The sequence below is a fragment of the Oncorhynchus nerka genome, linkage group LG15 (genome assembly GCF_034236695.1).
Source record: "Oncorhynchus nerka isolate Pitt River linkage group LG15, Oner_Uvic_2.0, whole genome shotgun sequence".
Classification (NCBI taxonomy): Eukaryota; Metazoa; Chordata; class Actinopteri; order Salmoniformes; family Salmonidae; genus Oncorhynchus; species Oncorhynchus nerka.
In genome coordinates, this window is record NC_088410.1 from 16,995,781 (window position 1) to 17,013,753 (window position 17,973).

Genomic DNA, 17,973 nt, shown 5'->3' on the forward strand with positions numbered 1-17,973 from the left:
AATATAACATACAAACATATATAGTTATATAAAATACAACTGGACCTTGAGGTTGTCTACTTCAGAAATATAACATACAAACATATATAGTTATATAAAATACAACTGGACCTTGAGGTTGTTATATAAAATACAACTGGAGGGTTGTCTACTTCAGAAATATAACATACAGACATATATAGTTATATAAAATACAACTGGACCTTTGAGGTTGTCTACTTCAGAAATATAACATACAGACATATATAGTTATATAAAATACAACTGGACCTTGAGGTTGTCTACTTCAGAAATACAACATACAGACATATATAGTTATATAAAATACAACTGGACCTTGAGGTTGTCTACTTCAGAAATACAACATACAAACATATATAGTTATATAAAATACAACTGGACCTTGAGGTTGCCTACTTCAGAAATATAACATACAAACATATATAGTTATATAAAATACAACTGGACCTTGAGGTTGTCTACTTCAGAAATACAACATACAAACATATATAGTTATATAAAATACAACTGGACCTTGAGGTTGCCTACTTCAGAAATATAACATACAAACATATATAGTTATATAAAATACAACTGGACCTTGAGGTTGTCTACTTCAGAAATATAACATACAAACATATATAGTTATATAAAATACAACTGGACCTTGAGGTTGCCTACTTCAGAAATATAACATACAAACATATATAGTTATATAAAATACAACTGGACCTTGAGGTTGCCTACTTCAGAAATATAACATACAAACATATATAGTTATATAAAATACAACTGGACCTTGAGGTTGTCTACTTCAGAAATATAACATACAGACATATATAGTTATATAAAATACAACTGGACCTTGAGGTTGCCTACTTCAGAAATATAACATACAAACATATATAGTTATATAAAATACAACTGGACCTTGAGGTTGTCTACTTCAGAAATATAACATACAAACATATATAGTTATATAAAATACAACTGGACCTTGAGGTTGTCTACTTCAGAAATATAACATACAAACATATATAGTTATATAAAATACAACTGGACCTTGAGGTTGCCTACTTCAGAAATATAACATACAGACATATATAGTTATATAAAATACAACTGGACCTTGAGGTTGTCTACTTCAGAAATATAACATACAGACATATATAGTTATATAAAATACAACTGGACCTTGAGGTTGTCTACTTCAGAAATATAACATACAAACATATATAGTTATATAAAATACAACTGGACCTTGAGGTTGTCTACTTCAGAAATATAACATACAGACATATATAGTTATATAAAATACAACTGGACCTTGAGGTTGTCTACTTCAGAAATATAACATACAAACATATATAGTTATATAAAATACAACTGGACCTTGAGGTTGTCTACTTCAGAAATATAACATACAAACATATATAGTTATATAAAATACAACTGGACCTTGAGGTTGTCTACTTCAGAAATATAACATACAAACATATATAGTTATATAAAATACAACTGGACCTTGAGGTTGCCTACTTCAGAAATATAACATTTTGGGAAAAAGATGCTGTAAGCAGAAATGTTTACAATAAAAATTAAAAATAAATGTTAAGGTCCTACTTATTCATCATAGTTTAAAAGGCAAAACTGACCCGGGATCAGAACTCCTACTCTAAGTGTGAATAGAGTAGTTCTGTGTGGCCTAGTTTGTACAGCATGGTGCATGGGTTCAATTCCTGCTTGTCACGCCCTGACCATAGAGAGCACTTGGTTCTCTGTGGTGTTGTAGGTCAGGGCATGACTAGGGGGTGTTCTAGTCTTTTCATTTATATGTTGGTGCTCTTAGTATGGTTCCAAATTAGAGGCAGCTGATGTTCGTTGTCTGTAATTGGGGATCATACTTAAGGGTTCCCTGTTTCCACCTGCTTTGTGGGATATTGTTTTGTGTGAGTTCATTCATCACCACATAGTTCACGGTTGTTGTATGTTTCTTGTTTTTTGTTTAAGTTTCACTGCAAATAAATATGTGGAACCCAACTAACGCTGTGCCTTGGTCCGTCCATTTTAACGAGCGTGACACTGCTGGGACTACACATACGATACATGTATTTGAACATGACTGTAATGACTGAGTGAATTTGGATAAAAGTGTCTGCTGGATGGAAAATATTATTACATACCATTATAAACTGGGTGGTTTGGGTCCTAGATGCTGATTGGCTGAAACAGCATTTCAGAAGTGTATACTGTATATCAGACAATATACCACAAGGTATGATGCAAAAATACTTGTTTACTGTTCAATTTATGTTGGTAACCAGTTTATAATAGCAATAAGGTACCCCAGGGGATTGCAGTATATGGTCAATATACCACGGCATATTCACTCAAGAACAGCCCTTAGCCGTGGTACAGTATATTGTCCATATACCACAAACCCCTGAAGTTTGTTATTGCTATTATAAACTTAAGCAATAAGGCCTGAGGAGGTGTGGTATATGGCCAATATACCATGGCTAAGGGCTGTTCTTATGCACAACACTGAGTACTTGGATACAGCCCTTAGCCATGGTATATTGGCCGCATACCACAAACCCCCGATACAAGGTTTTATTTATATTTATACAAGGTTTTTGTCAAACTTGTTCTGTTCATGTCTTCTTGTTTATGGGTTTGTTGTGTTCAGGTCTTCTTGGTTCTGGTTTTGTTGTGTTCAGTTCTTCCTGGTTCTGGGTTTGTGGTTCCGGGCCTTTGTGTTCATGTCTTCTTGGTTCTGGGTTTGTTGTGTTCAGGTCTTCTTGGTTCTTGGTTTGTTATGTTCAAGTCTTCTTGGTTCTGGGTTTGTTGACTGTACTGTAGATCCCAGAGGCATCCACCTCAGCTGCTTGTGCTGCGGCTGGTCTGATGAGAGAGAAACAGAAATGAAACAAAGGAACCCTATACCCTTTATAGTGCACTACGTTTGACCAGGGCCGATAGGGCTCGGTTAAAAGTAGTGCACTAAATAGGGAATTGAGTGCCATTTGGAACTCATCACTCTCTCATTATAGTCATGTCATGGTAATTGTCTTGAAATGTCCATTGTTGGGTTGGTAGATTAAGGAAATGACATCACTAGTAGTCACTAGGGGTCAACTGTTTTGCGTATTGATGACATCCCCTACAATAAGCAGCAGCATATGAATGACCTTAATGCAGAATATGGTCACAGGGGGGCAGCAGTGAGGTGGTTACATTTCACAGCAGTTTATTGCAGATACTCGTCCTGTTTCTGTTGTTGAGGCATGAATTACCTTAATGCAGAATATGTATTATTTATGACATCATCATTGTCTACTCCTCCAATGAGCACATGGTCATAACTACATATGAGGACTCCGAATGTTTATTTTGAAAATAATAATAAAGAAATGAACATCTAAATATTGCTCCCAGTGTTGTTCAAAGCTTATTTTCTTGATCTGACTAATCTCTCCTGCCTCTTTGTGAACGATTGGAATCATTAACTGTGATTTGTTTGTTATGTTTGCCCCCGGATCTTCCTCCCTGATTTGCTTTTCAGCAGCACATTCACCATTCTCTCAAATGGCTAATTCTCCTTCTCGCTGAACAGGCCGAGGGCGACGTGAAACTAAATACCCCAACTAGCAGATAGCTCTGCTGACAATCTGTTAGCGAGATGCCGGACAAAAGGCTTTTTAAAAATCTATCTCGCAACTCCTGCCGCTTCTACAGACATCCACCAAACAAAAACATCACTCTCTGAGAATGACTGGTTAGTAGTCGCTCATAGACATGTCAGTCAGGTCGGGGGCATAGCTGCCAGCTGACATTTCTATTGCAGTAACATTGAAGGGGTCTGGTTAATATTACTTACACGGAACCCAAACCGGCTTCGCGCCTGCGCCATCGTGCGCTATCGTGCAAACATTTATTTTCTCCCCCTACACCAAACGCGATCACGACACGCAGGTTAAAATCTAAATCAAAACAAATGACATTAATTTGGGGACAAGTCGAAAAGCATTAAACATATATGCCAATTTAGCTAGTTAGCTTGCACACGCTAGCTAATTTGTCCTATTTAGCTAGCTTGCTCTTGCTAGCTAATTTGTCCTGGGATATAAACATTGAGTTGTTATTTTACCTGAAATGCACAAGGTCCTCTACTCCGACAATTAATCCACACATAAACGGCCAACTGAATAATTTCTAGTCATCTCTCCTCCTTCCAGGCCTTTTCATCTTTGAACTTAAATGGTGATCGCATCTAAACTTTCATAGTATTACCACGAAGACCGGCAAAAAAGTTAGTCTTTCAATCACCCACGTGGGTATAACCAATGAGGAGATGGCACGTGGGTACCTGCTTCTATAAACCAATGAGGAGTCGCTCCTTGGCGTGCGGGAGCAGTGTGGGTGCTATAATTTAATAACATGGATTTCTACATTTATTTTGTGACGCTCGCACACACGACGTGTCCGGTCTGGTCAGCATGTTAGCCAGCTAGAAGGATGAAGTAAGATGCTTACGTTAAATGGAGCCTAACTCAGCAAACAATACACTACTAAGTCCTTTACAGAGAACAGGCTACTGAGACAGACAGTGATGTGGGGCTCAGTGGAGAGGCTGAGGCAGGCTGCAATGCAGGTAGAAGTAGAGGAGACCAAGAGAGAGAGGAAGCAAGCAGAGAGAGAGGTTTTTACATTGGTTCCCAAACTTGGGGTCAGGGCCCCATGTGGGGTCCCCTGAGAAAATCTGTACTAATCTAATCAAACATAAAAAAAATACATGTTTCAATATGAAACTCTTCACAGGACCTATCTTCCCTATATAGCTATATATATATATATATAAAGATATGTTTCAATACAATATGAACATCTTCACAGCACCTATCTTCCCTATAGTTCTACATTATAATACTATCAACATGTAAACAATACAGTTCTAAAAATGTCACATGTTTTTATTTCTTCTCTGATTAGTGTGTCAGTGTGAATCATTTCCCATATTTCCTCCCTTTCAGGTGTATAACATTACAACTGTGTAGCTAATAGGTTATGTGTTTGTAGATGGACTGAGGTGAATTAACCTACAGCAGCCAAGGTGATAATGGACCGAGGTGAGATAAACCTCAGCAGCCAAGGTGATAATAGACTGAGGTGAGAAAACCCTCAGCAGCCAAGGTGATAATGGACTGGGGTGAGATAACCCTCAGCTTTCAAGGTGATAATGGACTGAGGTGAGATAACCTCAGCAGCCAAGGTGATAATGGACTGAGGTGAGATAACCTCAGCAGCCAAGGTGATAATGGACTGAGGTGAGATAAACCTCAGCAGCCAAGGTGATAATGGACTGAGGTGAAATAACCCTCAGCAGCCAGGGTGATAATGGACAGGGGTGAGATAACCTCAGCAGCCACGGTGATAATGGACTGAGGTGAGTTAACCTCAACAGCCAAGGTGATAATGGACTGAGGTGAGAAAACCCTCAGCAGCCAAGGTGATAATGGACTGAGGTGAGATAACCCTCAGCAGCCAGGGTGATAATGGACTGAGGTGAGATAACCCTCAGCAGCCAAGGTGATAATGGACTGAGGTGAGATAACCTCAGCAGCCAAGGTGATAATGGACTGAGGTGAGATAACCCTCCGCAGCCAGGGGGAAAATGGACTGAGGTGAGATAACCCTCAGCAGACAAGGTGATAATGGACTGAGGTGAGATAACCTCAGCAGCCAAGGTGATAATGGATTGAGGTGAGATAACCCTCCGCAGCCAGGGGGAAAATGGACTGAGGTGAGATAACCCTCAGCAGACAAGGTGATAATGGACTGAGGTGAGATAACCTCAGCAGCCAAGGTGATAATGGATTGAGGTGAGATAACCCTCAGCAGCCAAGGTGATAATGGACTGAGGTGAGATAACCCTCAGCAGCCAAGGTGATAATGGACTGAGGTGAGATAACCCTCAGCAGCCAAGGTGATAACGGCTGGGGTCATTTTTGCTTGTTTTTTTCTGTTTTCCAAATACCATTTAAAAGTGTTTTAATTGTGTAGAAATGCAGTAAATGAGATTCAACTCCCACCCCCCCCCTCATCCAGATTAGGTTGTTAACAAGCTTCTCCTTTAATGCTGTTTGTTCACAATGTTCTAGTATTGACTCTATGTTGTTGTAATGGCAGAATATGCTCACTGGGTGGCAGAACTGGGGAGGTTGAATTTCACAGCAGCGTAGTGGACATCCTCATCCTGTTTCTGGGGTTGATGCAGCTGGACGGTGGAGTACAGAGGCACTTCCTGGTTTTTGGAGTGAGAGAAGTGGACGCTGGCGTAGTGAACATCATCCTGGTTGTCTGTGGACTCTGTCTGTGCTGCAGTAGGGTTCATGGCCATGTTTGAGATGTTGTCATACACTGGACTAGAGTCTCCCTGATGGAAAGAAAGAACAGACAACATGAGGAGTGGAAAGTTCCACAAAGAATACACAGTCATCACAGTCACCTTCTGATTCCAACAGACTCACCTGTCCATCATCTGCTGTGTCTCTTGTGTTGGAGGTGGATGTGGAGTTCTTCTTCCTGTTTTGTAAATGAATGAATGTATGAAGATATCAATCAATCAATTAATACATTAAGTTACTTTTATTCATTTTTATTTAACCTTTATTTAACTAGGCAAGTCAGTTAAAGAACAAATTCAAATTTACAATGACTAAAGTGAAATTATATTTAAAAAATATGCAATCTCACTCACCTGAACCACATGAGTCCAGAGAGACAGAGGATGAGAACCAGAACAACAACAATGATTCCTACAGCTGCAGTCAGAACTGATATTTGTTTCCCTATAATATAATATGGATGATATGAGGACATGTCATGTTCTTATAGTCTAAAATCGAACACATTATAGAATATCACCACAATACGTGTTAATACTTTGGGATCTTATAATACTTGTGACATCATAAGCCAAAACATAATTATAAACCAAAGTGTTATCAGTCAAAACGCAATGATTAAGATCAGCTTGAAACCTGTCAATTTGGAAGCAAGAGATGATGTAAATTAGTATAGATTAGTATATTACACTGACATGTAGAACCATGTATTACAGAGATGATGTAAATTAGTATAGATTAGTATAATACACTGACATGTAGAACCATGTATTACAGAGATTATGTAAATTAGTAGAGATTAGTATATTACACTGACATGTAGAACCATGTATTACAGAGATGATGTAAATTAGTAGAGATTAGTATATTACACTGACATGTAGAACCATGTATTAGAGAGATGATGTAAATTAGTGGAGATTAGTATATTACACTGACATGTAGAACCATGTATTACAGAGATGATGTAAATTAGTATAGATTCGTATAATACACTGACATGTAGAACCATGTATTACAGAGATTATGTAAATTAGTAGAGATTAGTATATTACACTGACATGTAGAACCATGTATTACAGAGATGATGTAAATTAGTATAGATTCGTATAATACACTGACATGTAGAACCATGTATTACAGAGATTATGTAAATTAGTATAGATTCGTATAATACACTGACATGTAGAACCATGTATGACAGAGATTATGTAAATTAGTATATTACACTGACATGTAGAACCATGTATTGTAGAGATGATATCAATGACTTTCACTGTAGATATATCAACACCCCATGTACTGACATCTGACAGTGAGAGTCTCTTCTGGAGAGAGGATTCTCTCTAAGCCTTCTACAGCACAGGAGTAGTTCCCTGCATCCTCACTGCTGACTGGGTCTAGGATCAGGCTGTTATAACTGGTGATTGGGTTGGTCAGACTTTGTCCATTCTTGTACCAGATGTAGGTGGGGTTGAGACCGACTGTACATTGGGTTCTACATCTCAGCGTGACTCTCTCCCCCTCTGACACAGACGTAGGATCCATCTCCAACAGGATATCTAAGAGGAAACATCAGTCATATTTGACTCCCGACTGGCTTGTCATGTGATTAGACTTGTCCTATTACAGTAACAACTGTAGGTGGAGTTTTACCTGTGACAGTCAACATCACACCAGGAAGACCAGAAAATCTCCCCTCATCTGTTGTTATTAATCTGAATTTGTATTCAGCCGAGTCTTTCTCTGTCAGGTGTGTTATTGTCATGGTGTGGTGGTTCTCTGTGTTCCTATTGTACTGAACACGACCTGCAGACTCTGGATATGACCTGACATCTACAGGGTGTTTCCGTGTAAACCAGAATGAACCTTGTTCTATATAACTAGTGGGATGAGTGTAAGAGCAGGATATGTTCACTGTGGAGCCCTTCAAGACACAGATTCTCCTCTTGGTGTAAGTCACCCTCCAGCAGTTGTGACCCTGAACACCTGAAAATACATTAAATAGTTTTGTTCAGATATACCTTGAAGTTAGAAAATTGCCTTACTTTGTTATAAAGAAAGGTTAGCTACAAATTATCCCAATAGAATCCAGACTCACACACTGCAGGAGAGCGGAGATCCTCATGGCCTTTAACAGCACAGGAGTAACTTTCTGTTTCAGAACTCCAGACAGAGTGTTGTTGGGAAGTGAGCCAAGCAAGAGACTGTCCATTCCTGTACCAGATGTAGGTGGGGTTACCAGTCAGAGTACAGGTGGTGCTACAGGTCAGTGTCCTCTTCCCTGCCTCTGTGTCAGGAGTCACCTTCACCTGCAGGTCTGAATGAGAGCAAATAAAAACACACTTTCTGGTTTCCTTCTGTAGTTGACACAATGACTCTACCAGACTTAAAGATAACACAGTCTAACCTGTGGGATATATGGTAGTGCAACGCAGGTCCACTGATGGTATCAAGGAACAGATGCCTCTACTGGTGTAGGTCACCCTTAAGCAGCTCAGAGAAGAAGTATCTGGAACAAATGATGAAGCACATGATGATGATGATGATGATGATGTTGATGGTGATGGTGATGATGATGATGATGATGATGATGATGTTGATGGTGATGGTGAAGATGGTGATGATATTAGCTTATCTGTATGATTCTCAGTATGACCAACATGTTAGATAGTAATGAGCTATAGTTACTTATAAATCAGTAATCTGAATTGACTGAAAATATCAAGTCTGTTTACCGTAAGAGAGGAAAACTCTGGAGGTAAATCACCAAACTCACCCACTGTGACTTCAGGAGAGCTGAGTTTGTCATGGCCTCTTATTAAGGCACAGGAGTAGCTGTCAGAACCTCCTCTACTGACTGAGTATTGATACTGGGGAGAGGAGTCAGAAAATAGCTCTTCTCCATTCTTGTACCAGATGTAGGTGGGGTTGGGGATTTCAGTCAGAGTACAGGTGGTGCTACATGTCAGTATAACCCATGATCCTTCTGTCACTGTGCCAGGAGTCACCTTCACCTGCAGGTCTGAATGAAGAGAGAATAACAACATAAAAGAACAAACCTCATAATTTCAACCTCCAACAACTAGAGATAAAGTAGTGACAGTATGTCATAATGTAATGTAAGTGTAGTATTACCAGTATATTATAATGTTCTGTAAGTGTAGTATTACCAGTATATCATCATGTTCTGTAAGTGTAGTGTTACCAGTATATCATCATGTTCTGTAAGTGTAGTATTACCAGTATATCATAATGTTCTGTAAGTGTAGTATTACCAGTATATCACAATGTTCTGTAAGTGTAGTATTACCAGTATATCATAATGTTCTGTAAGTGTAGTATTACCAGTATATCACAATGTTCTGTAAGTGTATTATTACCAGTATATCACAATGTTCTGTAAGTGCAGTATTACCAGTATATCATCATGTTCTGTAAGTGTAGTATTACCAGTATATCATCATGTAATGTAAGTGTAGTATTACCAGTATATCATAATGTTCTGTAAGTGTAGTATTACCAGTATATCACAATGTTCTGTAAGTGTAGTATAACCAGTATATCATAATGTTCTGTAAGTGTAGTATTACCAGTATATCATAATGCTCTGTAAGTGTAGTATTACCAGTATATCATCATGTTCTGTAAGTGTAGTATTACCTGTATATCATAATGTTCTGTAAGTGTAGTATAACCAGTATATCATCATGTTCTGTAAGTGTAGTATTACCAGTATATCATAATGTTCTGTAAGTGTAATATTACCTGTGACAGTCAGAGTTGTTCCTGGGAAACTATGACCCCATTCAATGTTGTTTGTTTTAAAAGTGAAGCGATACTCAGCTGAGTCCTCCTCTCTCAGATCTGTGATTCTCAGGGTGGAGTCCTTTTCTGTTTGTCGATGGTATTCCACACGATCTGCATACTCTGGGTTCAGGCTCAGGTCTTTAGTGACACCAGACTCCCATTTGTTGAACCAGGACACTTCTGTGACGTTATGCCAACTGGGATGTGTGTAAAAGCAGGATATGTCCACTGTTGACCCTTTCAAAGCACAGATACTCTGATGGGTGTAAGTCACATTCATACAGCTCTCACCCACAACACCTGAAACAAAATGTAACTGATCATTTCCTGAAACCATAATGAGACTCAATGTTATAGATGTATTGGACAGGTTCATTTTGAATAATAAACAATATGTATATTGACATAGATCTATAAAACTGTTTATCATTCCAATATATATAGTTAAGAATATTGACAGAGAAAGTAAAACCATTCTTATTGGTTCTAAATGATACTACATAAAATACCAGTTTCATTCAGACTCACACACTGCAGGAGAGTGGTGATCCTCATGGCCTTTTACAGCACAGGAGTAACTGTCTGAAGAATAACTATTGACAGAGTGTTGATGGGAAGTGGGCTCATGTAGATGTTGTCCGTTCTTGTACCAGATGTAGGTGGGGTTGTCAGTCAGAGTACAGGTGGTGATACAGGTCAGTGTCTTATCCTGATGTCCACCAGTCACCTTCACCTGAAGACCTGGAGAAAAATCAATATCACTGTAAATCCCTTTATCACTGACTTATCACTCTAATACAAAGATGGAAGAAATCCTATATTATACAGACTATAATACATACACACCACAACAACTGTCAGAACTAATTGTAATTGAACATAAAAACACCTTTACTATACCTGTGACAGACAAAGTGACTCCAGGACTTCCATAATATTTCCCTCCTTCCTGATCTGTTAATAATCTGAACTTGTACGTAGCTGAGTCTCTCTCTCTCAGGTCTGTGATTTTCAGGGTACAGTCTTTCTTCTTATCTCCATGATACTCCAGACGACCTGCATACTCTGGGTTCTGACCTAGGTCTTCAGTCTCAATTTTAGTGAACCAGAAGGTTGATGTGACTTCATGACCACTGGGATATCTGAAAGAGCAGGTCAGATCCACTGTTGACCCCTTCAAGGCACAGATTCTCTGAGTGGTGTATGTCACAGTCCATCCATCCTGACCCAGTACAACTGAAACACAGTCACACAACACAACATCTATTAAATGAAAATGAATACAAAAATGGCTCTCACTAACAGTATTGTTGGTCCACATTTTGTTGCCATAGTTTCTGAGTTGGATGTGAATGGAAACCACAGATAAGCATCGCTCAGTGAGGAGTAGAAGACCAATATATAAAGTGAAGTAGATATGCCAAACAGAACAATATTATGACTCTTAACCTTTTAGACATGTTTATACATTGAAACACAGGGCAACTAAAACAGTTATGAAAGGGACCATACCTGCTACAGACCAGAGAAAGAACACCAACACACTTCCTGTTGTTCTCAAGGACATTGTTGCATCTCCCACCCTGCAGTCTTAGAAACATAAACAACAACTCACTCTATAGCTGGTGAATAACTACGTAGTAATCATCATTATATCATCAACAACAACAACTTATTCAACAGGTCTGTATTACTGTAAACACATATTTCTGAATGTTCTGAAGCTGTTTTATTCTCAGAACCCCAAATACAGGAGGATAAATGTTCAATCCTCTACGGTCCGTCAAGCTGTACAGCAGCCTAAAGACTGACCACCAGGTTCAATGACAGCACCTATCCCCAAGCTGTGAGGCTAAACAGACAGTGATTCAAACACACACACACACACACACACACACACACACACACACACACACACACACACACACACACACACAGTGTCTGTAGTGAAGGCCCATGGAGTCTGTATCAAAGTCTAAAGAGTTGGTTGTTATGGATGTAGAAAAGTTCAAACACACATCCTACACAGTATAGATGTCAACCCTCCTCCCTATCAGTCTGGTCCTAAAGGGCCCTCAGATAAATCCACTGTGTCACACAATCACCCACACCGGGGGAGACACTTTATGAATACTGGCCCTGATGTAACAACCAAAACACAGCTCAAAACATAACGAGAAGTAAAATGATACATTACCCTCAAGTATTTGACTTATGACTAAAAACAAATAACCAAACACTATATTTCAAGATATTGTCAAGAGTAGTTACAGAGTGAAGTGAAGAGGAGAGGTCTGGAACAGTGAGTCAACTGGCTGGTAGTGAGTGAAAACAAGTGTTGAAACCTTGTAAAAGCAGTCAGAACACAAGTAGTGGATGTAGAACTGTCCTTCCTGTTTAGTAAAGACATTAACATCCACGACAACCAGACCAACACGCCAGAAAAGGGCTGTTAATGTAATAGAATAGAAATTGTGTAAAAGACATGTCTGGGCATATATTTATTTTATTTTTAAAAATTGTCCATTTCCAATGTGATCTTTATACTACATACAGAACCATGTAAACACTGTGTTGACTAAACTATTTATAACATTAACATTTTAATGACCTACCTTGCCCTTCTGACATCTGTATATACAGGTCAAAGTTCCATGATGTTATTAAATTAGAACCCATTCCATTTACACACCCATGACCATCACTCCTCATCAGTTGCATCAAAGTGGTACTGAAGGTTCAGTGTTCTAGACTAGAGCTCCCCCTACTGGCATCTCAACATTACTGCAGCCTCCAGTCCTCATTCATTTGGGAAGTAATGGGAATAAAATGAATGATGTTCCTGTCATTCCAAGATATTGAGCTCTGCCCATGACTCTTTGCTTAATAAAGGGTTATCTTTTGCGCCTACAACCCAGTGCAACGATTTTCATGTTTTGATGTAGACATGTTAAAGTTTTTTAGAAACATCTGTTTAAGGGAATACTTTAGCTCCCCTAATTCTGACACTTCTATTGAACCAGTACGTTGCTCTCCTGCACATACTCCGGCTCCTTTTAGAAGCAAGAGTTATTTTATACCTCCAGCCAATCGCAATCACTCTATCGAGACATATTGCAGACTTGTGGAAGAAGATGTTGGACATCTCCTTAAGAATAAACAGGGGTCCAAATCTTTCCATAATTTACCTAAGGATGAAAAACAAGCTTTGCTTGATTTACAATCTGATACGTCAGTACTTATTCGTCCTGCTGATAAGGGTGGGTCGGTTGTACTCATGGATAGGACAGTTTATGTATATGAGTGTCATAGACAGCTGCCTTTTACAAGATACTCAGAAGTGACCCCACTTCCCAATACTATCTTTACTGTCCTAGATGGGTATTTAAGTTCTGGTCAGATAACCAAAAAGAACATGACTTTTTGGCTATTCAACACCCTAAAATTGCCACTTTCTATACTTTGCCGAAATTACACAATTTAACGGTCGTCGTATGAAGGGGAAGAGGAGGACCAAGGTGCAGCGTGGTATGTGTCTATATTTATTAAAATGAACATAGAAATAACAAAAATAACAAAGAGAAACAACCGAAAACAGTTCTGGCCGGTCCAGACACACAACAGAAAAACAATCACCCACGAAACGCAATAGAAAACTGGCTCCCTGAATATGGTTCTCAATTAGGGACAACGATTGACAGCTGCCTCTGATTGAGAGCCATACCAGGCCAAACACAGAAATAGCAAATCATAGAAAACTAACATAGACAACCCACCCAACTCACGCCCTGACCATACTAAAATAAAGATGTAACAAAATAACTAAGGTCAGAACGTGACAGTACCCCCCCAAAGGTGCGGACTCCGGCCGCAAAACCTGAACCTATAGGGGATGTTCTGGGTGGGTGTCTGTCCGCGGTGGCTGCTCTGGCGCGGGACGTGGACCCTACTCCACCATAGTCGTTGTCCGACTCTTAGCCCGCCTCCGTGGCCTCTTTAGAGCGGCGACCCTCGCCGCCGACCTCGGACTGGGGACCCTAGCCATGGGTCCCGAATGGACGGGAGACTCCAGCAGCACCGGACAGACGGGAAGCTCCGGCAGCACCGGAGTGAAGGGCGACTCCGGCCACGCCAGAGTGAAGGGCGACTCCGGCGGTGCCAGAGTGACGGGCGGCTCCGTTAGCTCCTGACTGAAGGGAGGCTCTGGCAGATCCGGACTGGAGGGAGGCTCTGGAGCGTCCGGACTGGAGGGAGGCTCTGGCAGATCCGGACTGGAGGGAGGCTCTGGAGCGTCCGGACTGGAGGGAGGCTCTGGAGCATCCAGACTGGAGGGAGGCTCTGGCAGATCCAGACTGGAGGGAGGCTCTGGCAGATCCGGACTGGAGGGAGGCTCTGGAGCGTCCGTACTGGAGGGAGGCTCTGGAGTGTCCGGACTGGAGGGAGGCTCTGGCAGATCCGGACTGGAGGGACGCTCTGGCAGATCCGGACTGGAGGGAGGCTCTGGCAGATCCGGACTGGAGGGACACGCAGGAGACTTTGTTCTTAGAACAGGCACAGTACTCACAAGGCGGGAGAGATCTACTGGAGGCCTGGTCCTTGGAGGAGGCACAGGATAGACCGGTCCGCTCTGATTTACCACCCCAAGATATTCGTGAACAACGTCTATTTGCGCCCCTACTGGATGGTAAATACAAAAGTAATGGCTGTTCTCAATGCAATAGCACTTATAAATGTAGATCCTTCAAACACCCACAAACAGGGAAACAGATCCCAATAAAAGGTGTTATCACGTGCTCCACTAAGGCAGTTATTTATCTTATAACTTGTACTTGTGGTAAAAATGATGGGGTAAAACAAAGCGCAAATTAAAAGTACGTATCTCAGAGCATCGTAGCACCATTAGGTGTAAAAACTTCACTTACCCAGTTGCGGCCCACTTCTTGGAGGCAGGCCACTCGATTTCGTCTCTGGGTAATATTGGCATCGAACATGTCACCCTCCCTAGGAGAGGGGGTGACCTTGATAATTTATTGTTAAGACGAGAGGCTGCCTGGATCTTTAACTTAAAGACCCTTGCTCCCTTCGGTCTCAACGTAGACTTTGATCTGAAGCCATTCTTGTGAATATTGTGACTTTGCCATTGTAACTGTTTAGAAGCTTGTGTAGTCAAAGTAATGTATGATCGTATGCTATCCATTTGTTGTTTGGATGCTGTTCTTTGTATGCCATTTTAATATTTGATAATTAACCAATGATATTAGGCCACTCTTGGCCATGATTACAGACACCTGTGTCTTTTGACACTACATAACCGAGTCATCCCGCAGTGTTTGTGATTACACCCTTGTGAAGACAGCTTGGTTGTCGAAACGTTGATGATGACATTTTTGAATCTGAGCTCCTAGTGTGCGGATCTCTTTTATTTTCAAGTTTTCTACTCCGCTAGCCAGCACCTCGCCTAAATAGGTGTGCGTTTCTTTTTCTTCTAGATTGTTCATGTCATTCCAGCCATTGTAATGAGTCCATCCTCCTATATACGAGCCTCCTCTGTTGTACAGTACTGGTAGAAGCTGTATCTAGGAGAGGCAGGATTGAACATCACCACAGCCTGCTGTACTGACTGTGTGGTCTATTGTAGTCTGCTGTCAATAAATATTGCCATTTAGTTATCAAAAGCAATGTACAGTCTTTGTGCATATATTTTACCTATGGGTGGTCCTGGTAACCAAACCCATAACGTTGCAGGTGCCATGTTCTACCAACTGAGCTACAGAGGAATACATTCTGTATAGTCTAATGTGCATATATAAATGTCTGATATGATTCAGGCCTGTGAGAGGACAGACAAGAAAGCAGAACAGGAAATTGACAGTCAGTGTGTGCAACTAAACCAAAAAAAACACAACCCACCATTACTGTGTCTCATGTTAATCCTACTCCTAAACACAAACCACCATCACTGTCTCATGTTTAAACTACTCCTAAACACAACCCACCATCACTGTCTCATGTTAATCCTACTCCTAAACACAAACCACCATCACTGTCTAATGTTTAAACTACTCCTAAACACAACCCACCATCACTGTCTCATGTTAATACTACTCCTAAACACAAACCACCATCACTGTGTCTCATGTTAAAACTACTCCTACACAACCCACCATCACTGTCTCATGTTAATACTACTCCTAAACACAACCCACCATCACTGTGTCTCATGTTAATACTACTCCTAAACACAACCCACCATCACTGTGTCTCATGTTAATACTACTCCTGAACACAACCCACCATCACTGTGTCTCATGTTAATACTACTCCTAAACACAACCCACCATCACTGTGTCTCATGTTAATACTACTCCTAAACACAACCCACCATCACTGTGTCTCATGTTAATACTACTCATAAACACAACCAACCATCACTGTGTCTCATGTTAAAACTACTCCTAAACACAACCCACCATCACTGTCTCATGTTAATACTACTCCTAAACACAACCCACCATCACTGTGTCTCATGTTAATACTACTCCTAAACACAACCCACCATCACTGTGTCTCATGTTAATACTACTCCTAAACACAACCCACCATCACTGTGTCTCATGTTAATACTACTCCTAAACACAACCCACCATCACTGTGTCTCATGTTAATCCTACTCCTAAACACAAACCACCATCACTGTCTCATGTTTAAACTACTCCTAAACACAACCCACCATCACTGTCTCATGTTAATCCTACTCCTAAACACAAACCACCATCACTGTCTCATGTTTAAACTACTCCTAAACACAACCCACCATCACTGTCTCATGTTAATACTACTCCTAAAAACAAACCACCATCACTGTCTCATGTTTAAACTACTCCTAAACACAACCCACCATCACTGTCTCATGTTAAAACTACTCCTACACAACCCACCATCACTGTCTCATGTTAATACTACTCCTAAACACAAGCCACCATCACTGTGTCTCATGTTAATACTACTCCTAAACACAACCCACCATCTCTACTACTCCTAAACACAACCCAACTTCACTGTGTCTCATGTTAATACTACTCCTAAACACAACCAACCATCACTGTGTCTCATGTTAAAACTACTCCTAAACACAACCCACCATCACTGTCTCATGTTAATACTACTCTTAAACACAACCCACCATCACTGTGTCTCATGTTAATACTACTCCTAAATACAACCCACCATCACTGTGTCTCATGTTAATACTACTCCTAAACACAACCCACCATCACTGTGTCTCATGTTAATACTACTCCTAAACACAACCCACCATCACTGTGTCTCATGTTAATCCTACTCCTAAACACAAACCACCATCACTGTCTCATGTTTAAACTACTCCTAAACACAACCCACCATCACTGTCTCATGTTAATCCTACTCCTAAACACAAACCACCATCACTGTCTCATGTTAATACTACTCCTAAACACAAAGTACCATCACTGTGTCTCATGTTAAAACTACTCCTACACAACCCACCATCACTGTCTCATGTTAATACTACTCCTAAACACAACCCACCATCACTGTGTCTCATGTTAATACTACTCCTAAACACAACCCACCGTCACTGTGTCTCATGTTTATACTACTCCTAAACACAACCCACCATCACTGTGTCTCATGTTAATACTACTCCTAAACACAACCCACCATCACTGTGTCTCATGTTTAAACTACTCCTAAACACAACCCACCATCACTGTCT

General features: G+C 40.3%; 1 protein-coding gene across 2 annotated transcripts in view; it reads right to left on the reverse strand.

The window, feature by feature from the left end:
• Nucleotides 1-212: 212 nt before the first annotated feature.
• Nucleotides 213-17,973, reverse strand: part of LOC115126155 (uncharacterized) — a 46,090-nt gene continuing 28,329 nt past the window's right edge. The window contains exons 1-13 of one of the 2 annotated variants that reach the window (XM_065001106.1): nt 11,730-12,003; nt 11,118-11,453; nt 10,746-10,958; nt 10,176-10,517; nt 9,187-9,432; nt 8,818-8,919; nt 8,509-8,727; nt 8,064-8,396; nt 7,715-7,969; nt 6,761-6,851; nt 6,531-6,585; nt 6,201-6,436; nt 213-2,904 (exon numbers count right to left, since the gene is read on the reverse strand). In XM_065001106.1, coding sequence (XP_064857178.1) covers nt 2,823-2,904; nt 6,201-6,436; nt 6,531-6,585; nt 6,761-6,851; nt 7,715-7,969; nt 8,064-8,396; nt 8,509-8,727; nt 8,818-8,919; nt 9,187-9,432; nt 10,176-10,517; nt 10,746-10,958; nt 11,118-11,453; nt 11,730-11,784 — 2,565 coding nt within the window. In that variant the 5' untranslated portion in view covers nt 11,785-12,003 and the 3' untranslated portion in view covers nt 213-2,822. Of the gene's footprint in view, nt 2,905-6,200; nt 6,437-6,530; nt 6,586-6,760; nt 6,852-7,714; nt 7,970-8,063; nt 8,397-8,508; nt 8,728-8,817; nt 8,920-9,186; nt 9,433-10,175; nt 10,518-10,745; nt 10,959-11,117; nt 11,454-11,729; nt 12,004-17,973 lie in introns of those variants that run through there. The other variant, XM_065001105.1, reaches the window with a different exon arrangement.